The sequence below is a fragment of the Eublepharis macularius genome, chromosome 9 (assembly GCF_028583425.1).
Source record: "Eublepharis macularius isolate TG4126 chromosome 9, MPM_Emac_v1.0, whole genome shotgun sequence".
Taxonomy (NCBI): domain Eukaryota; kingdom Metazoa; phylum Chordata; class Lepidosauria; order Squamata; family Eublepharidae; genus Eublepharis; species Eublepharis macularius.
The window spans coordinates 23,337,371-23,363,006 of NC_072798.1; the positions used below are offsets into that span (position 1 = coordinate 23,337,371).

General features: G+C 45.7%; 1 protein-coding gene across 1 annotated transcript in view; it reads right to left on the reverse strand.

Moving 5' to 3' along the window:
- Window positions 1–16,705, reverse strand: part of TMTC1 (transmembrane O-mannosyltransferase targeting cadherins 1) — a 178,159-nt gene extending 161,454 nt beyond the window's left edge. The window contains exons 1-2 of the mRNA XM_054989117.1: window positions 16,365–16,705; window positions 3,287–3,464 (exon numbers count right to left, since the gene is read on the reverse strand). Of these exons, the coding sequence (XP_054845092.1) occupies window positions 3,287–3,464; window positions 16,365–16,672 (486 nt within the window). The 5' untranslated portion in view covers window positions 16,673–16,705. The remainder of the gene's footprint in view (window positions 1–3,286; window positions 3,465–16,364) is intronic.
- Between the last annotated feature and the right edge of the window lie 8,931 nt (window positions 16,706–25,636).

Genomic DNA, 25,636 nt, shown 5'->3' on the forward strand with positions numbered 1-25,636 from the left:
ACCCACTCCTGCACCACGGTTCCCAACTGTCCCCGCTGGAAGTGACTGTTCCTCATTATATAATAATGTATAGCTTGGGTTAACAATTTGCCAATTTGGCTTGGGAGGTTCCTGGAGATCTGGAGGAAATGCCTGGGAAAAGGGGGGGGGGAGAGAATTCAACAGGGATGTGATGCCATAGACTGCACCCTCCAAAGCTGCCATTTACTCCAAGGGAACTGATCCAGAGATCACTTATAGTTGTAGGAGTTTCTCCAGGCCTCACCTGGAGGTTGGCAGCTCTAGCCCAAGGATCCTGCAAAGCTTCCAATGAAAGGAAAAGAAGATCATGCAGCAAGGAAATTTGTCTGCAGCTCTGAAAATTTTCCCTCTTCTCCTGAAAGTTTCATAACTCTGCAAATCTTCCAGGTTAAAACAACACTGTTCAAAAATATACTACTACAGTGAGAAATGGACTTTAAGAAAAACCCTCTTTCTAGGCCAGAATAGTCATTCCTAACTACGGCAAACTTTGCTTACAAAAGGTTAATCAATTCTCTGTTAATACATAAATTTTAATCACCAAACAGCATAGGCAAGGAAAGTTTTTTGAGTCTCCAAGCTGGTGGGTTCCAGTAATTTATTTGTGCTAGCTCAACATTTTACCTCCTGCTAAATAACAAGAACTTCCAAACCAGCCTTGAAACCTGGCTCGTAATAAGTTAATTTGTCTTCTGAGTTCTGGTATTTGCTTCTTAGTTTCTCAGTTCTTCCTTTCTTATCTTGAATTAACTAACATATATTCAATGTATGAATATATGCTTTCAACCAACCCCCTTCTCCTTTCAACCAATGATTTTTCCTCCTCTAAAAAGTGCATTATTCTGGCTGATTAACTCATGAAACAGCCTGGGAAGAATCTGGAAAGCTCAAGGCTCCTTTGTTATTAAAAAGATAATCTCTCCTGAAAGGTTCTCAGCAAGGGAAGTCATTTTGTTCATGCCTGCATAAGTCTCAACGATTCACATCCCCCCTAAGAACTGGTCTGGAGGAAAGCAATGGAAAGACCAAGCTGGGATTTATAATGCTTCATAAATACGGCTGGTCACTCCACACCTCAGTTTTAAATGGCACGGATACTCCCCGATCATCTTTAAACTATCTTACAAATTGACAGGCTGGAGGAATGGAGAAGAACAGAGGGAGCCAAGAGCAGCTAAAAAGCGAACAAACCTCTATTTATTTATATTACTTCATGTACAGCCTGAATTTCTCCCCACTGGGGATCCAAAGCAGCTTTTTACCCTTTTCTCCTCTCCTCCATTTCCCCCTCACAACCCTGTGAGGTAGGTTAGGCTGAGAGAGAGACAGAGTGATGGGGCACCCAGCAAGCATCCAGGACAGAGTGGAGATTTGAACTTTGAACTCCCAGGTGCTAGCCCAAAACTCTAACCACTACACCATTCTGGCTGTATCTGAACGGCCTTGCCACTGGTTCGATTTCTTGAATATAAGGGAACTCTGGGGAAAGTGGGTGTAATGTTGGGAACTAGAACAGATGGATGGACAGATGAAGGAAAAACAAGAAATATCTGGTTTCTAAGAACGTACAAACTCCTTACATACCCAACTACAGTAACAAACATCGTTCATGGAAACCAAGAAGAGTCAGAGCACATTTAGGATTTAATAAAGTACGTGAATTCTGAGAATATGGCTCTAGTTACATTTGGGGAGGCACAAGAAGTTGCTGTCTTGATTTAGGAAGGCATGCTTTGACTAAAGTTTTTGGGGGAAATGATGGGTTTAACAGGCTGTGGGAAACAGAACTCCAGGAAATTCTCCTATGAAAGTCCCATAGCAAGTAACAGGAAAACCAGTACAGTCCCTTCATTAAAGGGCCTTGAGATATCTTCCCAAAGAATTGTGCCCCCAAATGAGAAACATTCCAGGTGCCTAGTATTAGAAATCTAAACGTTTCCCCCTAGCTCTTTAAAAGGTCTGACCCTAAAAATTAGACACCAATGTTTGAAAATGTATTTGAGTTTGCTTGGAATTTGAAACTTGCCTCCTCTCTTCCCCAGATAAAAGCATTTAAAAAGTGCACACAAGGCAAATGTTTGACAACTAGTACTTCCTTTCTTAATTTCATTCATTTTTGAATTAATCACCATGATTAGCTGAACCATGTTTCCAGCTCTGCTCGGAGTTTCTAATTGATACCTGTGTACATGATCCCCTAATTTATGCCACCTTCCAATGTTTACTGCTCTTCACATAACTCTTTTGACACAACATCACTTGGGGAGTTTCTTGAATGCTGAATTCATGAAAAAAATGCTGAAGAAAGATCGACAGAACAATCTCTCAGCATAAAAGATATCTCAAAGTTTTTCCAGCTTCATCAGGCAGCCAAGGGTCTTCTTCTTATCCATCAATGAAAACCATTTGGCACTTAACCCTACCAGTACTGGGCAGTGCACCTAATTAGGGTCAAACCACACATGACATGTAAGATCCATGATACATGGTTGTATCCAACCAGTTATCTCATGGTAAACAAAAAAAGGAAGACTACCAAAAAAATTTGCTATGTTAGGAATCTTGAGACCGACATGTACAAAAGCCATGGGGGATGAGAGAGCCACAAAAGGAAGGGAATTGGGTAAAACCAAGTATCGAAGCCAGCTCCAGCCAATCCATAATCTCCACACTTTTTTCCCACAGGGCTCTAAAATTGGTTAGAGCAAAGGCATTGCATCATTTTGCCAGTCTAAATGACGCTGTAGTGTTCCCCCTCACCCCCACCACACCCCGGGGAATACTAAAAAAGGGAATAATTTAGATCAAGACAGGGAAAAGATTAAAGACCCTCTACCGCTTCCTGCTCTGTTCAGATCCATCCTCCTTGTGCCTGTTACAGAGTTTCTTTTTTAAAAAAAACAGAATCTCCTGTGTCATCTGTGGTTTTGCTCTTAGAATTATAAGAAAATCATCATGCATGCCTAATGGAAGCAAGTCCGTTAAACTAAACAGGATTTTCTTTCAAATAAGCTTGCTCCGCTCCAAAGTCTTAAGATTCTAACATGCAATGAAAGTGTAAATAAAGTTGATTCTGAACCTCCCTCGCCATGCTGATTATTTTCTTTAAACACAGCAACATTTTGTAGCCAGACCTTCCAAAGCAAGCGAGTGTATCACATTTTATTGTGGAAACGAGTACATTTCCAGTTACTGGGGAGATGCTGTGTTTTTCCACAGAAACAGAAAGGAAACTCTCATCGCTCTAAGTTTCTCACATACTTACAGCCTCAGTGTGAATGGGATGGACAGCAAAGAACAGAGCGGTGACAAAAGCCAGCCGGCTGTCCTTGAAAACAGCTTTGTCACAAGTGTACATCAGCAGGAGCGTCACTAGGCAATGCAGGCCTACATTCACGGCATGGAAACAGAAGGGGTTCATACCAGCCAGCAATATATTCAGCCTGCAAGAAAGAAAACGCAGAACAATTACAGGTATTGACCTGGAAGTGAAGTTCTAGGAAAACCAAGACAACACCCACACACATTGGCAAGTGTTGCAAATAAAGTTCACAAAAGGTTTTTAGTAGCCCACAAAGATTTTACAGCCTGATGACAAACGCCTATGAAAACACAAAGCTGCCTTATAACAAACCAGACCTTGTATATTCTGGCTGGCAGCAACTCTTTTCCAGCACAGATCCTGGAGATTATCATTATTTAGGAAATCTGTTACCTTGCTTTTCTCCACAACGGGGTGTCAAAGCAGCTTAACTGAAATGAACGATTTGAACAAATAAAATACAAAAAAAAAAATTAACTCCGTTGAAGGTAAAAATACAGGCATTTTCACCAGTACACTTTGACACTGCAGCCTACGGCAAATGCTCCAATATGAGAAGATATGGTGGAAACAGGATGAACCACTTTGTCAATAGAAACAGGGCGAACTATTGTGTCAGTACAGTTTAATTTTAAAATTCAGCATAGGATTCAGGAAATGCATCCTTCTCTTTGGGCTTTAGCCAGCCAGACGTTTTATCAGTTCTTCAGAATGGCTGCTCTCTTCTTTTTCTAGGTGATCTGGCAGCATGCAACCTTTCATAGCAATGAAGGCAACCTGACCTGAATTTTGCAAACGAGTCTCTGTGCAAAGCACATGGTCCCACACTAAGCAAGGACTCCTCTACAAGTCTGTCTTTTGCACACACCAGCTACACGAGGGCTGCCCCCCTCCATCCTCATCAGTAGCTTGGAGTTAGCACAGGCAAAAATTCAATCACCACAGCACAGGGTCCCTAACATGGTGCCCATGGGCACAATAGCACCTGCTGACCCCTTTCCGGGTGCACCCAAGTGTTTTTTAGAAAGTGGGCAAGACCAGGTGAGTATTTTGCCCAGCAATGCCTCTAACCAGCCCCTGGAAATCTGACTGGCTGTACTGATTTTTAAAACTGTTGCTTTAGCAGCTGCCGCCACTACAGCACAATAATCTTCCCTGCGTAACTGAAAGTAGGCTGCAACAGCCATTTTGTGGCTGGCTCTGATGGCTGTGGCAGCCGTTTTATAACAGCCATTTTGTGGCTGCACCAGAATTCCGAGGGTGCCTGAAGACTCAAAAAGGTTGGGGACTCCTGCCATAGCAAGAGACCCGCATGGGATGCTGCAAGTCCTCAGGAATATGCTGAGGGTTGTTTTGAGTAAACCATGTATAACTTTAGTCAGAACAAAGAAAGGAAGCCAAAGCCTGTGTAGGGCTAATTCCAGACTTTGGGGGTCCCTGGACACAGAAAGTCCAGGGCTCCCTCCCTGCCTACCACCAGCCCCCCACTAGCACCTCACGTTCCACTCCCCACGCATACGCCCGCCCCCGACCTGCCTGTGCATCCTCCTCCTACTCATGAGCCTTCAAAATGCCTGCACTCATAGCTGCCTACAGTACCCGCATGCCCTCTGCCTGAGAGCTCTGGAGGTTCTGCCACCGTGGCTGCCAGGAGCACTGCTGCCGTGCACCACCTGCATGTTCTTCTCCAATGGTGCTGAGCAGCACATTTCACTGGGAGCATGGGCAGCGGAGTACTAGGGAGCAGGTGAGGGAATGATGGGCAGAGGGAGATGGGGCAATGGGCCCCACCAAGAACCCCGGCAACTGTCCCACTTCAGGGTATGCTGATGCTGGCCTGGCCTATAGTCCTTCACAGCAGCTTGCCTAGCCAGCTTACTCACAGCCATCAGTAGGGTTGCCAGCTTCAAGTTGGGAAATTCCTGGAGATCTGGGGGGTGAAACCTGGAGAAAGTGGGGTTTGGGCAGGGAAAGGACCTCAGCATGGCATAATTCCGTAGAGTCCACCCCCCAAAGTAGCCATTTTCTCCAGGTGAACTGATCTCTGTGGCCTGAAGATAAGTTGTAATTCCAGGAGATCTCCAGCCACTACCTGGAGGCTGGCAACCCTAGCCATCAGTAAAACGTGGGCTGGATCTGCTCCAGACGCTGGTAGCCTGGGACTAATACGAAGCATGAAATGACTTCTGAATATTGCAGCCCTCCTGCTGTGGCAACCACCTGTGGGGACAGGTGGCAAGTTCAGCACCATCCCCAGTCTTTTACCTGACTCTTTTAACTGACATTGCGGAAGACTGAACCTGGAACCACCTGCATGCAAAGCATATATTCTACCACTGAACTACAGCCCCACCCCTGCTTGCACACTTGTATATAAAACAAAATTACAAAAACACCTCAAGTCTCTGCTATTTTTTTTACCCAAAGGAAACAGAACCCTGACGTACTACCCCCGGTTTCTCACCACGTTGGATGAGGGGGAAAGCGAACAATATGCTAGGATTGGTGATGGAAGGGGAATGCACTTCCAACGGTTCTGAGACTCTCTGGGTCGGTGATCTTGCATTTGCGTTTGATGCACTGAAATACTCCACCCCCCCCCCCCCACAAGAGATGTTTCACTTCACTGAGTCTGCATACAGCCACCAGCTGACAATAAACTCTTACAACAAAGAGCATTCAATCACCACAGCTTAATCTTTAAAGAGAGGCAGAGAGGGCTGAGTCATCTACATTTGGAAATAGGCTGTATAGCCTCTGTATATCATCAACTCCTATACCCTTTTAAAAAACATTTTCTACCGGTAAGGTATAATAGCGTATGAGAGGATTCTGTCCCAGCTCAGGGCCAAACTATACATTTGTGTTTTTAACGAGCTGGATCTGGGTCTCCCAGACCCAACTCAGGTTCTGCACGGCCATACAGCAGCTACAAGCAATGGCTTTTTTTAAAAAAAGGACAGGCCAAATGGGCTCGGAATGCTGCCATAGGAGAAGGAAGGGCTTCCCCCCCACCCCCAGCCATTTTCTCACCCAGAAACACTGCTGAGGGGAATTATTTCCCTGTTCACATGGAGCAGCAAAAATAGAGAAATAACTCCCCCCTCAGCACTGTTTCTGCACAGAAAAAAGGCTTCGGAGGAAGGTAGAAACGCTACCTCCAGGGTCCCAAGCCCATTTGGGCTCTCCTTTATTTTTAATAAACCATCGAGGTGGAGCTGTGGGAAACCAAGACCCAACTTGCTAAAAACCCAAATGCCCTTTAGATACACAGCCCCAAAAGTTGGAGAAACTATCACAAGGAGTGGCCTCATTCTCTAAGAAGGTAAATGCGAAGTTTTGGAAAACCAACAATGACGGACTTCAGTTCCGTAATGAAATGCTCCAAAAGAGGTGTTTATTTAGAGTAAAATGGAACTTAGGTACTCGGCTCATATTACTTTTGACTAGAGCAACTAGGAAATATTTTCAGGATAATGTTAGATAGTAGTATCTAGGCACAGAGAGAGAAAGCTAGTTAATATACAGTTGTGCACATGCGGCCCTTGATTAAAAGCTCTTCAATGACAATTAAACTTCCTTGGACATCTGGCGTTGGGGGATGGGAACACTCTCCCACTTCTATCCTTCTCAAGAACCTTTAAATGATTAAGGGCAGAAGTATACATTACATACGGCTGCAGGATCCTTTTAAGAGAAGTTTCCTTAAATTTTAAGGAACATAGCTGATGGGGCTGTAGTTTTGTGGTGAGGGGAGAGAGCTCCCATAATTTTTCCCCAAAGCAGTTTGGAGTCGGCCATTTTCAGTGTGAAAAGGCACAGGAGGGAGGGTTAATGCACTCTCACCCTGATTCCCCACCCCCTTGAAACCAAATCCCCAGGAACTGCATTCATTCAATTGGGAGAAAGTCTGTTAATAGGATCAAAGACAGTTTCAAGATACTATTTTATCCGGGATGCCTCGCCCTGCTTTCTGATTTGTGTCCATCGATCTTCGTCTGGTCTTCCTAAATGGATAAAGAATTACAAATCTAGCTACGTACAAACATAAGACTTTTTTTTAAAAAGTCCTCGGCTGTGCTTTTTATTCAATATTCCCAAACTTAAATGCATCTTAGTTGTTTTTTAAAAAAGATAAAGGAAAACAAAACTTAGAAGGGGGGGAGACTTGCTTTTCAGTCTTAGAAATTTTGATTACATTTGTCAACCCTTCTGAGAATTGGGGGGGAGGGAAGACAAGTTGACTCTTGCTTGTAGGAACAAGTCAGAAAAAACAGAGCATGCAATTTCAGCTATTAAGCTGCCTAATGGGCAAATTACACATTACCTCAATTATACTAATATGCACTTCAAATCTCACTACTCCCAAATTACATGCACCTCCTGCTCTTTACTGCTTGTAGGGCATTTAAAGTGCTTGTGTCTCAGATTCCCTCCATGACCTATTGGCGGGAATAAACCAAATATCAAGTCACGTGCAGCCCAGTAATGGTTGGTTTGCAAATGTAACCAGAAAAATGCAAGAGGAAAAAATGCCATTCCAAAGGGCAGATAAGAAGTGAAATATCTTCTTTGTAGTTTAAATAGCGTTACAAATGATCACGCAAGGAAGGTGGAAGCTGAAAATGTTTTTTAGAAGTATACTTTCACATACTTTGAGATCAGCCTCTTTGTTGCAGGAAGATATTCAATTAAAACAGAAAGGGTCTCATGGCAATGTGCGTTTTGTATGGGGTGGGGTGACAATGCATAACACAAGACCCTTGTGTGTATGGGTTTTATAAGATCCACTTTTTCTGGAAACCTAGGCCGAATCCACACTACCTATTTGTTTCCGCAGCTTTTTCGCAATTGGCGCACTATTCATGCAGATACTCACATGCTTTCCCGTTCCGCGTGTTCCCTGCCATCACCGCGCCACTATTGCGCCTTCCCTCCAAACCACGTGATATTCGCGGAAATCCGTTTTCTCCCCTTTTTTTTCACAGTGCATAAAGGTCGGTATACTGGTAAACCAATCGTAGTGAGCAGCGGTTTGCGCGGGAAGAAACGGTCACCGGAGTCAAGATATCGGTATACCGGATAATTGACCCTTTTTAAAAAAAAAAATGGGAAGTGACGAGCGCCATCAATTCTGACGGCAGAGGATGGAACCGCCCGCTGTGACGCTTTACTCAGCGGCGTGTGGAGAACTGATTGAGTCATGAAGACGCACCAGAAGGGTGGATGCGAGGAAACACAGCCTGGTAGCAGAATGAAGGCGATTGCCACGACAGCGCAAGATAAACGGAAGATGAATGAGTGTGGATTTGCCCCTAATCCCTGTGTATCTCTTTTTAAAGAATAGAATAATTTTCAATATACAATAAACTGGAGAATATGACATGTTAACTTAGCCCCAAAATTTTGGGATAAGAATTCTGAAAATATTTCAAATATGCATGGTAAAAAGGGCTGCAGACAAACTTCCAGCCTAGATGAGCCTACCAAAGAAACAAATGGAGAAAATCAGTAATTGCTCATATTCCACAGGATCTTCTACAACCCTGTTAAAAAGCTCAAATGTCTATACGTAGCTTAGTGTCTATAATTATTGCAAATGCAGGGGATTTTTTTGTTCTTAGATAGAACAGATTAGTGCTCTAGGTCAGGCAATGCAACCACTGGCCCCGCTCTAACAGCATGAATGGAAGCCACCAGAAAAACGTGGCACGCTTTTTGTCTCCATCTATTTTGGTAATTTCCATCACAGCATCAACAAGCTTTCTTTTTAGTAGTTACAATTAAAAGGGAGGGTTTAGTGTGGATTCACAAGATTCTCAATTATTACCTGACAGCCTTCTCTTCAGAAGGTTTCGTCACATGACGATTCACCATTAAAAAAATGGTTCCCTCTTCCAAGAACTGTTTGCTCCACTAGGTTATAAGCTCCCATCTCAAAGAAAGCCAGCCTCCAGCCAATCAGGGCAGACAGAGAGCAAGCCACCCACCTTCAGATTCTCTTATAAAACTCTGGCATTTAATAAAATGTAGAACAAAATTATTTATATTATTTATAGTCCACCTTTCTCCCTGAGACTCAGGACAGATCACACTGTCTAAATTATGAGGATCAACAACTGAGACATTCCAAAAAAAATATATGGATTGCAGAAAACAGAAAAGCACAAATTTCAGTATAGGAATACAGAGATGGCCCTTGCTGAAACAAAACGTAAGTAGTTCAATATGACATATTAAATGATGTGGAAATTACCTAATGGGAGCATATCAGGGTTGCCAGGTCCCCTTACCCTCCCAGTGGGAAGGGGGGGGACCAGGCACTCACGTTCTTAGACTCCCTGAGTGTGCATAAAGTGCAGGTATGTGCTCCTGGCGTGGTGTGATGACATCACGTCTGGGGGTGATGTCACTGCGCAGGCCCCAGGAGCAATCCCGTTCTTTGCTTTTGGGCCCATTTGGGGCCCAAATCGTCCCGGCACAAAGCATGAGAGAACTCCCAGGGCCTGAACAATGATGTCACTTTGGGAGTGACGTCACGCCGCACTGGGAGCACAGTCCAGGAGGTCTGTTCCCCTGCCCCCCCCCCCCCGCTGGCCATATGAGTGGTGGCAGGGGATGGAGGCTGAGAGTGGGGGATCCTCCACCCCCACAGAGGGACTGGCAACCCTAGAGCATATCTACATCAACAGACAATACTTGGTAGTATACAGTCTACAGTCCCTTTACCAAAGCATCTCTCTGAACAATTTCCTTACCGCACAGACCTATTGCCTGAGAAGGCGGGGGGGGGGGACCTGAAAAATGCAGTTTTGCATAGTTTGCATAAAGCCAAGAGGGCGGAAGCTTTCCTGATCTCTCAGGCAAGCCATTCCTTATGGTGGGGACCACCACAGAGAATGCGCTTGTGTGGGCAACTGTTGGCCTATCGGCAGAAGGCCCTCTTCAGATGAACAAAGATATAGAGCCAAGCTAGAAGTGACGAATTACACTTGAATGGCAAGTGAACAGACTCACTTGCCCACAGTGGCACAACATAGGGGGAGAAGCAGTCCTGCAGATATGAGGGGCCAAGGCCATGAAAGGATTTGTACGTGATGGTCAAATCATGAAGTTATTCTAGCATGCAAGGTTCTTTCCACAGATCAAAAAAGAAGAGGGAAGACACTCCTTCCATGTGTACATCATGTACTTTTTAAAAACCATCACGCATTTTTGGCAAGATTAAAAGATCTGATGAGATTCCAAGAACAGACAACCAATCTAATGGATTTTATTTTTAAAAAAGAAAACAGCAATAAATACACAGTGGAAGAAAATAGACACAGTCTTCCTTGCTTTTTCTTCCAACAAAACAAATGAGCAGCCAATTCCTTGGACACAGAGAACTGCAAGAAAAAGGCGAGAAAAGTCCCAACTCAAACGTGCACACAAAACCTTCCATTCCTCTTCCTCAGTCTGCATTTTGCACTGCTGCCAAATATTGGCAAGTCCCTGCTATATTCAGCAGAGGAATCCCAAAAACAGGTTGGTTGGAGGGAAAAGCTACAGGCTACATTCAGTCCAAGAAGGATCACATAGCCCACTGACTTAAAATTTCCCACTTTCTATTTTTGCAGGGAATTTTTTTTTTTAGCACAGTGAAGTATTGAGAAGTAGCATCTCTTACCTGAAGTGGTATCGTCCAAAGGGTTACACATTCTACCACCTTAGCAGCCTGCCCCTTTGTTATAGAGCATGCATAAAACTAACGCAAACAAGTGGATACCAGCACCGGACACGCAACAAGGAGATGCAGTAGGTAGTTATTTAGCATAAGGATTCTGTGTTAATTCCTGCTTCTATCCTGCCTCATGAAATGTTGCACCTAAGCACCCTTGCACTATGCATGTTGCAACAAGGGAATGCTGACAAGTGCAGCCAAGTAAGAGCCAAAGGGGCTATGCCACAACAAAGCAATGGCATGGGTATACAGCACAAGACCTAGTATAGTTGCATAGGTAGACATGGAGCAGGGGAAAGGATTCATGAATGGCAATAGTTAGGAATCACAATTAGTACTGATCAATAACCAGAATATGTTGATAAGTACCACAGTGCATGCAATACACAATGCCAAAGAAACAATAGCATGAACACTCCATAGCTACACCCATGCCTGAAAACAGCAGCTACCTAACAGGGAATATCTCTGCCCAATGCAGAGGCACACACACCCTGCAGGTATGATTTGTAATGAGAATCAGACATCCCAGCACCAAGGACAGGGTAAGAACAGAGGCGACCATCAGGCACGTGGAGGAAATGCAGGGTTCACACATCCTAAAGCAGTATAAAGACTCCATGCACTACATGGATGATAATGATTGCAACTGGATGGACTGGCAAAAAAGATAACCAAGAAGAGATCCTTAAACCAATTCCACCACTGTAATAGCTTTCCTCTACTCAACAGGTTGTGGGGACAAACCATTACTAGTACCAAAAAAAAAAAACCCAACAACCGCAGAGTCTTGTAGGGTGCCCAGGCAATACAAGTCTTTTTCTGCTTGTATTACGCACTCCGCCCACAGCGTCATTTCACAATTTAAGAAAAAGAGAATTGTTCAGGAGGGCATTTTGAAAAATGTAATGGGGTTATAGTATTACAGAACAATTCAGGAAGGCACATTCATTCATTCATAGTCTACTTTTCTTGAAGCTGAAGGTGGATTACACAGTGTAAGTCAATACAATCAAGCAGATTGAATACAGAGCTGAAACAAACTCCTCCACTGAAACAAACTCCTCCACGTGAAGCCAGCTGGGTGAGCTTGGGTCAGTCACAGCTTCTAGAAGCTCTCACAGCCCCACCCACCTCACAGGGTGATTGTTGTTGTGGGGGTATTAAGTCATCCTGAAGGACGATATATAAATCAAATGTTGTTGTTGTTGTTGTTAGTAGTAGTAGTAAACTAACATGTCATATTAGACCACAAGGAAACTATCCAGTAGGAGTATACCTAGAGCAACAAGCAGTATACAGTAGCATAGTCTACAGTCCCAGTCCCTGTCCCTTTACACAATGCATCTCTCTGAACCATTTCCCTACAGCACAGACCTATTATCTGTGTACAAAACCCCTCCAGAATAATTCTATTTTTGCACAGTTTGTGGAAAGGTAGGGCAGTGGGAGCTTTCCCGACTTCTTCAGGCAGGCCATTCCATAAGATGAGGCCACCACAAAGACAGCCTGTGCACAGGCAGCTGTTGACTCTCCCCATCTGAAGAGCAGCACTCGCAGAAGGCCCTGTTCAGATGAGCAAAGTTGCAGTGGTGAAGCATACGGGAGAAAGGCACTCAAACAGAGATGAGGGACCAAGGCCACGAAGGGCTTTGTATGCAATGGACAAAACCTTGAACTGAGCTCAGTAGCTGACAGGAAGCCAATGCAGAGACTGCAGAATGGGAATAATACACATGCTCTGCCGATCTCCTGATAGTAATCAAGCTGTGGCGTTCTGCACCAACTGGAGTCTCTGAGTTGACCTTGAGGGAAGGTATATGCAGAGGGTATTACAGTAGTCTAGACTTGATGTTACCGTGGCTTCGATCCAGGTGGCCAGATCAGCTGTGCCAAGGTAAGGGGGATACCTTCCAGGCTAAAATGAGTTTGAAAAAGGCATTTTTTGCAGCTACATTAACTTTCTTCTCTAGCAGTGCATGGAGTGAAGGAAAAGAAGCCACCGTTAGTGGAGGTGCTCCTATTCCCCTAAACCAGCAGCATCAACAGCAATCTAGAGAGTACCACTACCAACGCACACCCTTTCCATTCTCTGCACTAGCACACAGGCCTCCAAACAATGCTCCCTGAACATATCCTCTCATGGAGAAGAGGTCCATCAAAGACTACAGGAGTAAAGTTATATTCAGAGGCAGTAAATATCTGAAATTCAGCGCTAGGCAAGGGCCTTGCCCTCTATGCCTTGATTGGCAGATCTCCAGGGCAACTGGTAGGCCACTGCATAAAACAGGATGCTGAACCAGATAGACCACTGGTCTGATCCCGTAAGACTCTTCTGATGCTCTGATGAAGAAGGCCTTCTGCCCAGACTCATGCAGTCAGCAAAGCTCTACTTTTGCTGCAGCGCTGAATCTCTGAGTGGCTGGATACTCCTAAGCCACTCTGCTGCACAGTGTTCAACAACAACTGAAGCGATGGGGCTGGGCCTTTCCTCCGACGGCATCCTAGAATGCAAGAAGCCCATTCCATACATGAATAACCCATAAAATATAAAGCCAGTAAAAAGTAAAGAGGCAAGCAGTCCTGGGTGACACATCTTATTAACAGAAGAAGAGCCCACAGAATTTGCCTTTTTCACTGCTGTGGCACACCAGATTGATGTTTTCATTGAGCTATCCACTACCACCCCAAGGTCTCTTTCGCTCTTGGGCTCAGCAACTTCGGATGCTATTTGCATACACTTAAAGCTGGAATTTTATGTTCCGGTGTGCATCATCTTACACTTACACCTACCCCACTTGCCATGAATCAACTTTATTTTTTAAAAAATATTCCACTTTTAAGAAGCTCAAGGTGGCTTACACATTAACAGATGTGTAAATTTATCAGTCCCCTTTTCAGAGTACAATACTCTGCAAGATGACATACAATGAAATCAGCACCTTCCCCCTATGAAGCCAGGTGAGGAAACCCTCCCTCCAAAGCTCACACTACACGCTCAGCCACTGAGAATCTAAATCAGGCATCTACCGTATCGCTAAATGGGAAGAGGCAGACACTGAAAGCCCACTGGAGAATAGCAACTACCTGCGAAGCATGGGAAGAGCAAAATATCGCATTTGGGATAGTGATCAATTGGAATTGTTTGAGCAAATGGGGGGGGGGAGGGCAGAAGCTTAAGGAGCAAGCTGCCTCATTATTGATTTATGCCCCACTTTTCTCCCCAATGGGAATCCAAAGCGGCTTACAGCATTTTATCCCTTCATACACTTGTACTGGTTCTAATTACAGGCTGACAGAGCCCAGCATTTCTATGAGACACAGGAGAGCTTCTGTTAGTCAGCTGTAGAACCCCCTCTCATCACCACTCCCCTTGGCTATCTGCAACACACACACACACACACACGTCAACCAGAGATACCAACCAAACCTGGAGATGTCAGCATAGCCAGTGCTCCCCTGCTGAGCTAATGACATCTGCTGGGTGGGTGCCCACACTAAGCAATATAGCCAGACATCCAACCAAAACACACAGCCAGAGAGACTTAGACCGGGAAGATAGTATGATGACACAGGTCAGGTCTATTGCAATATCGCTGTAACTGCATAGTAGCAAGCAACAGCTATATTCAACAGATAGGAGCGGGAGAGCTGGTTCTGAATGCGCTGCCTACTTAAATAATTTGCAAATATAATTAGTAGGAATCCAGGAGAAGAAAAAAAATATTTAGCTTGTATGATCAACTGTGAACAGGTAGTTAAAGTTGGAAAGGAGGGGGCGGGGAAATATTACTTTGTACCAAGTGGCTGAGATTCCATGAGACTAATTAGAGGGTTTGAGACGTTTTTATCCAGGGCAAACGACCATGTGAAGCAATGAAAAGGGAGGGAGGGGGTCACAACTTCACCTGCCTCTGGTGTAAAAACTCCTAGGAAAGCCACCACCACCCCAAAAGAATTCTCCTGCAAAAAAGCAGGGAATATGCCCATATATGACCAGCACCAACTGGGACACACAGTTCTTGGTTCAACTGAACTGGTAAAGGTGGGTATTGTTTTTTTTAAATCGTCCACAAGCAGCCAAGAACCTCTCCGCCCACTGAGGGAGGGCCACACCGACGCCTCGAGGCGACTGTTAGTGATTCCACCAAGCCTGGTGCAGAGGCAAGGAGCGCGGGGAGCGGGCACAGAAAGGGCATCGGTTCCGGACCCGGACAAGGAAGCAGGAGCGGCGCGTCTGGACGGGGCAAGAGAGAGTCGACTTTCCAATAGACGACGCAGCCCCCGGGGTTCAGCGGGGAAATCTGCCAGCTCTGGCCAGAGGAAGGGATTTATTTCCCCGCTGGGCATCCAACCGAAGCGGACGGCAAGGCGAGCAGAAAAGAGGGTTCGGGGCAAGTTCGGAAGACGGGAGCCCGGGGTCCCGGCCACGTTCAGCCCAGAAGCGTCATCGCCCGTACCGTTCCCCACTCCTGAAGGACAAGGGAAATTCCTGCGAACGCGTCCAGAGCCCTTCCCTTCCTGTGCTGTCCCAGCCCCGTCCAGGTTTTCAAGGTCCTCCGGGAAGGGGCTTGTCTCTTCCTCCCCGCCCCCCCCCCTCCATGTTCTCTGTTAAATGCCACTACAGGGGAGTCAGCGCCAGTAAGAGTCCTAAACTTTCCCACGCTACTGGAGCAACCGCGAGTCCCGACTGGGTTAGGATTCCGCTCCCCGCCAAATCACTCCCGCAGGGTCACCCACCGGCCAGAAATGAACCGACCCCGCCGCCTTTTTTAAACAGCATCAGGCGAAGTTCTCCCCCCGGGCTGGGGCTCAGCGTTCCCACGACCCTTCTTATCTGCGCATCCCTCGGACGCAGAAAAGTCCCCAGGCCAGGAGGGCAAGATTCGGGTCCAGCAGCACCTTCAAGACCCACTAGATGTGCGGGGTATGAGCTTCCCAGAGTCAAAGCTGCCGCCTTCAGAAACATTTAGAAGAGGAAGTATATCGGGTTTTATCCAGCCAGGAGGGGTATTTCAAGTAGGGGGGAGGTATAGTAAGTAATTAGCTGGATAGAGTTGGGGTGCGAAAAGCATAAAATTAGCATCTGTAGAGAGAAAAAACCCAATGTCCTTCCTCAGCCCCGCGGGTCCACTGTTCGGAATCTGCAAATAAACTCAATTTCCGCGGGCGAGACGTGACTGACACAAGTTGGCAGCGTCAGGCGCCAGCCAGGCCGGCTGAGCGCGCCCCGGGGCGCGTGCAGAGCGCCTTTCCCTCCCCACCGAGCCAGCCACCCTCCGCCGCGGCCCGACTTACTTGAAGGTGAGGACGCAGAGCGGCCGGTAGGACTTGTGGCTGGTGTTCTCCCCCATGCCCTTGCCCCAGAAGTCGTTGGCGAAGGCGGCGGCCAGCGAGGCTCCCGGCCGCACGTCTGGGTTGTTGACGATGGCCCACACGTCGTCGTGCACGAACTCGCCGCGCAGGGAGTTCCAGTAGCAGAGCGCGGCCAGCAGCGCGGCGCAAGCCCCGGCCCCCCAGCGCCCGGCCCGGGCTGGGAGAGGCGGCCGCTGCGGAGGCGCTCGCGGCTCCCTGCCGCCCCGGCTGCCCCCCGCGGCCGTCGCCATCCCGCCGGCCGGCTAGCTCCCTCCCCGCGCCGGGCATCCCCCTGCCTCGCCTTTCCACGCCCGCATAGCGCGCAAGGCGAGCCGCCGGCGGAGCTTCCCCGCTCGCGCTCTGCCGTGCCTCAGCCGGGCCAGCCGCAAATAAACAGCGGCCGCCTCCCCGCGCCATCCCCCTCCCCGGCACGCATGCTCCTTGCGGCACGCGGCTTGCCCTCCCCCTGCCTGGAAGCCGGCGAGGGGGGGGGAGAAGGCAGGCTCGCCTCTCGCGCCCCTCCGCGCCCGGCGCGCCTTTGCCCTCAGCAGTCCTGGGAACGCGGGACACGTCAGCCAGGAGGATGTTTTAAAAGTATTTCTGGGCGAATGGGGAACGAATACCGAGATAGTCCAGAAGGCCGCTTCCTAAAAGGTGACTTGGTCCCTGGGAAAGAGTCCATGGCAGGGCACCGCCTTGAGGGGACCTTTTCGAAATCCTCCCAGACCGGCCTGCAATGTCTCTCTCAATTTAATTTCTTTTTAGTGACCTGGGCGCCCATCACTACCCCCTCCCTTTTCTTCGCTCATTTTTCCCTTCTCTTTCTCTTTGCTGTCTCTTTCTTGAATACATTTCTAAAGCACGCTTAATCTTCAGGAGAGTTACACAAGTCTAAGCCCAGTGATTTCAATGGGCTTAGACTAGGGCAACTCTGCTTAGGATTTCACTGTATGTTTAGGATTGCACTGTTAATGCAATGAGATATGTGGGCAGCTGTGTTGGTCTGTGGTCAAACAGCAAGATCCAGCTACAGTGGCACCTTAAAGACCAGCTAGCTTTCCAGCCAAAGCTCTCTTCATCAGGTTTGCAATTCCCCCTCTCTGCCTGGATTTTAAAGATTTGCAGGAGTCTTTTCCCACTTGTATATCTGACAAAGGGAGTTTTGAGACTCAAAAGCTCATACCTGGAAATCTAGTTGGTCTAGGTGCTAAAAAAGGTAGCAAACACTGAGTTACCAACCTCGGAAAGATGGAAGGCTGAGTCAACCTTGAGCAGGCTACCTGAACCCAGCTTCCACTGGGATCGAACTCAGGCTGTGAGCAGAGCTTGGACTGCAGGACTGCAGTTTACCACTCTGTGCCACGGGGGTGTGCCCCTTTTTTAAGGTGCTACTGGATGTACATTTTAATCCAAGGAGTTTCAGGTGGATAACCGTGGCCGATTCCAGACGGCCCTCCGCATCCCGAAACATCGCGTGTCGTCGCACGGAAAACGTGAAATATCACGTTTTCTCGCGCGACGTTTCGGGATGCGGAGGGCCGTCTGGAATCGGCCCATGTTGGTCCGCAGTAGAACAGCAGGATTTGAGTCTAGTGACACCTTAAGAAACCAGATTTTTCAACAGTATAAGCTTTCCAGAGTTAAAGCTCCCTTCTTCAGACGAAGAGAGCTGTGGCTGTCAAAAGCTTATGCTACAATAAAGTTGGTTTGTCTTAAAGGTGCTACTGGACTCTTTACTATTTTGCTACTACAGACTAACCCGGCTAAGTCCTCTGGATCTTCTTCAGATAGAGGCTCCAAGGAGCTCCTTAACCGGAAATGGTTCTCCCCCCTCCTCCATTATATATCATCAGAACAATCCTGAGAGGGAGTGACCCACCCAACATCACCCACAAATATCTTTGTGGCCAAGAAGGGTTTTGAACCTGGAGCTCTGAGTCCAGCACTCTCCCTGCTACAATACATTGGCTCACCACCCCCTCATCCTTCTCCAACTCTGAGCACTTACTGCTGGGGGCATGATGCCAGGTCAGCAGCCCAGCCTGAGATGTATATGTAAAGTAAATGTAACAAAGACAGCACTTACTGGATTGTAAGGTTGCCAACTCCAGGTTGGGAAATTCCTGGAGATTTATGGGGGGAGCCTGGGGTCTGGGGAGGAGTATAATGTCATAGACTCCCCTCTCCAGAGCAGTCATTTTCTCCAGGGGAACTGATCTATGACCTTTGGAGATCAGTTGCTATTCTGGGAGATCTCCAGGATCCACTTGGAGCTTGGCAACCCTCCTGGATTGTTGTGTGAGCAAATCAGATAAGGAGAGTCAATTAAATTCCTACTTTAAATTCCTTTTCCATTCATAATTTAAACTCTCACTTCTCACTGATAGACTAAGAAAGCCTTTTTCCTTCTTGCCTGAAATAATTCAAGTAAGAAGGATTTTTTGGATGAAGAATGCAAGCCCTGAAACTTTTGTCCCAGTTAGTGAATCAGCTCTTTGAGGAGAGGAGGAAGTCAGGAGGAGAAATTAAATCTAGCCTCCCTCCCCCTGCCAAATAGCATTTTAGTAGTACCACCATTTGCCTGATGTGGCAACAGCCCGTGCATGCCCCTGCAGCCGGACTGGGCCTTGAGTTGCCCACTCCAGCTTAGAGATTTGAGGGTGGAGCTAGTGGAGGGCAGAGTTTGGGGAGAGGATGGAGCTCAGTGGAGAAGTGATGGCATAGAATCCACCTTCCAAAGCTGCCATTTTCTTCCAGGGAAATGCTCTCTTTGGATTTCAGTTGTAGTCTGTAGAACACCAGGACCCTAGAGAGGAGGAGTCTGTTTTGCCAAAGAGCTAAGATTTCCTGGACTCTTTATCACCTTGTAGGGAATAATCAGAAAATTATGTTTTAAAAACAGTAATTTGTAAAGGGGTGGCATTAAATTTAGTGTATTGCTGTTCTGGTCCGAATGGTCCAGGTAGCTCAGTATTGTCAGATCTCAGACGGTAAGCAAGATTGGCGAGAGACCAACAAGGAAAACTAGGGTTGCTACACAGAGGCAGGCAATGGAAAACTACCTCCAAATGTCTCTTGCCTTGAAAATTCTACTGGGTTGCCATAAGTCAGTTGCAACTTGATGACAAACACACCAAAAAAGTATTATTCCAGCATTACGGAGCTATGTCTTCCAAACTGCAGACTGTAGTTTGATTTCTGTTTTGTCCCATTAATTGAGACTGAATTTCCAATTTACATTGGAAATATCTAGTACTTTGGTGGCTTGGAAAAGTTGAACTTGGATCACCTCAAAGTTTTGCAAGGAAGAACCAGTTTTTCAACTAAACTCAGTACATCTTGTTGCAAGTTTCATTTTGCTAACTATTTATTCATCTTTCCAACTATTTAAATCTTGGTGACATTGTTTTGTATGTTCCAGCACTTTGAGTTACAGGCCTTCTGTTTCAATTTAACTTGTTTTGCAAGTTCTGTTCCTGATTTAGCTCTACAGTACCTGTACGCCCATTTGTGTGTGCAGTTTCTCATCCAGCTAGAGATAACCATACACGCTTGTAAGCCTTTCCCCCTTAGTTGGATTTGGGCAGGAAAAAATAAGGATGGGAAAATGGAACACATTGGTTTGAAATTACCCAACAATGGAAACTCATAAAATTGGCAGATGCAGAGATGGCTGTCAGGAAGAATTAGGAAGGGAAAATAAATAGCTCTTAAGAAGTTCCTATATCTAGTGCACAAGCAGGCAAAAGAAACAAGACGGAGAAACAAGAGTGAGCTGAGCTGGAAAAAATTAGAGAGCAGGAAAAAAGGAGAAGAGTGCAGCAGTGTGTGATTATTTTAAAAGGAGAATCAGCTTGCACGGAAGGATGTATGGAGCAAGCAGCCACCAATATGCCAGAAATTCTGTGTAGAAAACACGAAGAGGTTTTCTTTAAACTTATTTACCAGGTGCACGGGGGCCCAGTTTGGATGGAGACTTCAGCACAAGGGGAAGGATTTTAAGCCTTCCTCCTCCACACACACCATTTTGCCAATTAACAGTGGGCCTGGGGCAACACTTTTTGACCCATTGTGAAAATCTATGCAGCTCATGAAGAGTAAAATTCAAGTTCAGTACTAGCACCTTAAAAACCAACAAGACTTCCAGGGTTCTTGGGAGTCCAGCTCCCTTCATCAGATAGCAGGACTTTGACTCTCAAGAGTTTATACCCTGAAAATCTTGTTGTTCTTTAAGGTGCTACTAGACTCCAATCTTGCTCTTGTATTATGTAGTTAGAACCTTATGAGATGGGCCATGATGAGTAGGGCTGCCGGCTCATGGTTGGGAAATTCCTGGAGATTTGGGAGGGTGGAGTTTGGGGAGAAGTGAGAGTCAGCTTGGATGCAATGCCATAAAGTCCACCCTCCAGAGCTACTATATTCTCCAGGAGAATCTCTGTTGTCTGGAAATCAGTTGTAAATTCAGAAGATCTCTAGGCCCCTCCTGGAGGTTGGCAACCCTAGTGATGAGTATGCATGGTGCTTGGGAGGGCAGCAAAGGCAAAAGAAACGTCGGCTTTATGCTCCCAAAGAAATTAACCCCCCATGGAAAGACACAAGAGAGTGAAAAGAAGGATGGGAAAGGCCCAGAGATCGGATGAAGTTTCAGAATGAGGCTAAACAGTGGGTGTTGTTTGAATTGGGTTTTACAGAGTGATTGTGAAGCCTACGTTGAGCAGAATGCCCATTCAAAATGGAAACATGGGTGCTTGGTCCCCTCTCAGTTCAGCTTGTGAGTGGCCTGGCTATCAAGTGATCGTCACATTCAAACCATTTGCTTGTGTTCAAACATGCTCACCTGCGTGATCACATACCGCTTTGCTCCAGCTTACCTGAAACATTACCTTCTGGCACAGGTAGTTGCTGTTTAGGCACAAAGCCTCTCAGCACAGTGTTTGAGTTGAACTTCAAGCAAAACATGGAGGACATCCGACTAGGAAGCCCAACTGGTTTGCAAACAAGGAGTGAACAGTTCCTGTCAAAGTTCTCCACAATGCCTGGTTACAAATGGCTCTCTTCCACTTACTCTTCAGCTGGAATAATGATCAGACTCATACATGAAAAGCAGGAACAGGCTCAAAGGCACTTTAAGGCTTGCGTGAGAAAACGCCATTAAGCCTCATTGAGGTGTGTTTCATTTTAATGAAACTCAACGGGTGAATTTTCATGTGAAAGTCAGTTTGCATGGCCATTTCAATGTGGTAATGGAGCTTGGCTTGAAAACTACCTGAGATGACCCAGACATTACAGGGAGCTTTGCTACATCTCCAAACAACCAGGCAACTCATGTTTAAAATTACACTATTTTCAAACTCATCCAGAGCTGCCTGCTGAGCAGGACGAGGGATATTGCTGTCCCTTGAAGCATATGTTCTGGAATCTGCACGACAACTTGTGGTGGAGTTCGGAAGGGGAAAGGAAAGGAAACTTGGCCAGACTCCTCTCCCACAACCTGGGCTGGAGTCAGCATACCATCAGGTGAGGCAGTTACCAGGGCCCAAGGCTCATGGCAGGGGGCACTTCTGTTACCCCCACCTCACGCTCTACCGTCTCATTTGTCTGTGCTGCGCTACCCTTGCTCCCAGCTGCCTGCAGTGCCCAGTACTATCGTGGAAAGGGCTGCAGGCAGTGCAGGCAGCTGGGAGCATGGGCAGTGGGAAGGTGTGGAAGCATCGGCACCGCAACTGAGCCACAGTCCCTTGGGAATAATTTAAACTCAAAATTGCCAAGTGTGTTAACTTGAGTTGATTTCAATCCTCCCAATTGCAAAAACTGGCCTTTGCTTCCAAATTAAAATGGTAGTGGAAAAACCTTAAAGACATATTCTGCCTTTAGCCCTGTTTGCGTACCAGGAGCATACAATTTGGTGGTTTCCAGTTGCAAAAATCAAGATTCCCCTGAATATAGTGCTTATTCAACCATGTCCAGGCATCCCTTTAAAAAATAAACCCTCAAAATACTCCAGATAATTTTTCATGCAATGTAGAAGCCCATTCTATGCAAAACTGCTTTAGCCATTTCAACCAATGATGTGCTGCCAAAATTACAGGAGACCAGTTAGTTCTTCCACAGCAACACTGACTGGCAAAGAAACTTGATTAAATGCACATATGGGCTTACTTATGTTTTTCTTTTAAAAATACAGCGTGTCTCGTTTACAGTACTTGGGAGTGGGTGGGAAGAGAACAGAGTGGGAAACAAGCTGGAGACTTGTCCCTTAGGAGTTGTCTTGAATTCATCTCATTTGCAAACACCTGGTAAGTGGTGCAATCAAACTGGGCCCCAAATGTCAAATAACAAGGAATCAGTCAGGAATACTAACATTGATACTAATACTAGTAATCCAGTTGTTGAAGTCAACAAAAGGAAACAAAACCACATGCCTAACATTAGGATTGTAATCCCTAATAGACCTAAAATCTACTTTCATATGTATATTTAGGATAGCGGCCCGTTATGCTTGTTATTCTTTAGAGGACTTTACAATATTAAAAATTATACAAAGCATATATGTGTGTATATACGGCATATTGTACATATGTGCCACCAACAGAAATATAATATCCCTTGGGTGGTTGTGCCAAATTACCGTTTCCTTTTGACTGATTTATCCACTGTAGAGTATATGCAGTCGGTCCAGGGTCCCCACCCTGTGTCCTGATTGTTAGGTCAGATATGAGCTGTGATTTCTCCTCACTTCCTGTTTGCACTATTCCTCATTTGAAGCATGACTGCAACATGCATGGAGAAGGGGCTTTGGCCTTCCCCTGTGCTCTTTTCCTTACCTGAAATGGTCCCGGGGCATAATTTGGCCTGTTGTTTCCCCAACTGAATAAATACCCTCCTCAGAACCACTTCAGGTGATGAAAACAGTAAGGAGAGAAAGGCTGAAGTCCCTTCTCCACAAGTACTGCAGTTGCAATCCAAACTGGGCACCCCACAAACAGGAATTGAGGAACTCGCGTCTGACTGGTACACATGCCACAATGTGGACCTCAAATCTGTGTATTTTGCAATGGGTAAAAATTGCCCCTCAGTGGACAGGTTTTGCTCACCATGACTTGCTGCCATAGTAGTCAAGAAGAAACCTCCATCTTGCATTGTCTGGTCATTTCCATTTGCTTTTTAAAAATAAGACATTATCCCTAATTTGGTTAAGAAATCACTTAGCCATAACATTACTTCACTTGGACTGGCTTTATTTAATCTGCCACATTTTTACCCTTCCTTTGATTAAGGCAACATACATGGTCGCCTTCTGCTCCATTAATCTTCACAACAACCCCATGAAATACATTCGCCCGAGAGAGAGCACCTGGCCCAAGGTTACTAATGGTTGTGTCAGAATTTGAACACAGACCTCCCAAGTCTTAGCTGAAACCACAACACCACAGTAGCTCTCATTGTAATTCGTTCTTACTGGGCTATTTATTTTCTGTCTGGAAAATCTTAACCTACTTAATACAATTCTTTAAGAATAAATAGGAATTTAAAATTTGCACACCCCAAAAAAATTGCCCATAGCAACATTACACTTAGAACTCAGTATTTGCTTGTTTGTTTGTTTATTCATTCAGTTAGTTACTTAAAATACTTATTAGCCATCTTTTTATCTTGCAGGAACTCAAGGCAGCTTACCCATTCAGGCTTCCAGAACCAGAATAATACAATATCCCACCACATCATAGATATTTTGGCAGTTTGGAATAAGATGTTTAAATTACTTCTGTTTGCTGATTGTACTGATTGGCAACCCTGAGACTGCTAGAGTTGCCAATTCCAGCCTGAAAAATCCCTGGAAATTTGCAGAGCTGGGGGGGGGGGGGTGGATCTGGGGAGAGATTTCACCTAAAACCAATGGTATACTATAGTCTGAACCTGCTATTTTCTCCAGGGGAACTGACCGGTGTGTAGAGAATAGTTGCAATTTTGGGAGAAGCTCAGGCCCCATCTGGAAATTGGCAACCTTACTACCAATGCAGATGGAACATCATTTCCTTTCTCTCCTTTCTTCTTATTTGTATAAGCTCCCTCCAGTTGGTTTTCATCAGATTCCATTTTGATGAAAGCTAACATTTTCATCTCCCCCCCCCATTGGGTCCAGAAAGCTGCAGAAAAGGAGGGGGGAGGGTGGTGGGAAAGAATCCAAAGTCTCACAGCATCACTAAATTGGCTCAGGGGAAACTTGCAGAGAGGGATGACTAAGCACGTTCTAGGATTTCATTTTATGTGCTTTTGTGGTACTGGGTTTTTAACTGCAAATAATGCATTTTAGGCATAGTTAATGATAAGGTTTCCAACTTTTAATCTGGTCCCTTTAGCTGTCCCTTTAATATCAGTTTGATCTGCAACAAAGACCCAACAATTTATCTCAGTGCCATGAACAGTTTCAACTACCCTTTTCTACTCATTAAGCTGCTATTAAAGAGACAGGGCATTTTTCTCCTGGCCAGTTGGTAACCCTAGTTAATGAAAATGACAATAATTGAGCCAGGCCAGCTGGATCATAAATAGGGTTGCTGTCTTTTAAATGACTCTGCTCCTGTATGTTGAATAACTGCCCAACTTAGCAGAAATTTTTCAGGTGACATTTCCCCCCTTAACTCATCTCTATGCTGGAAGATGCTTCAAGTTGTTTAATAACTGTGCATCGATTTGCCACTAAAGAGGAGCCGGGCCAGTAAAAGAGACGTCGACCCTAGTCATAATTGTTGGCAAAGCAACCAGTGCAAGGTTAAACCAAGAAGTGGCTGCATTTTCATTTGCATGAGACCCCTTCCAGAAACCGGCGTGATTAGGGTTGACCAATCAGAAGTCAGATGTAGTGAATGTGATTAGATTGCTGGACTAGGATCTGCGCAGTCGGATAGCTGACCTCAAGGTAGGGCCTGGAGTTCTCCCAGAATTACAACTTATCTCCAGGCTCCGGGCAATGGTGGATCCATAGAGTCGATAAGATATGGAAGTCTTACAGTGGGAACAGAAAGTGGAAACTCTTAAAGCTCCTATTTTTCCTATGATATACCATAGAGATTCTATGGTTATACTCAAGACTGTAGGAGAAACGGATTAATAGTTGTTTGTAACGACACTAAAGGCTAGCAGCCAGTTGGGGGTTAAGAGAGGGATAAGACTGCTGTTGTCTTGTATCCTTTTATGGGTCCATCTTGGATTTT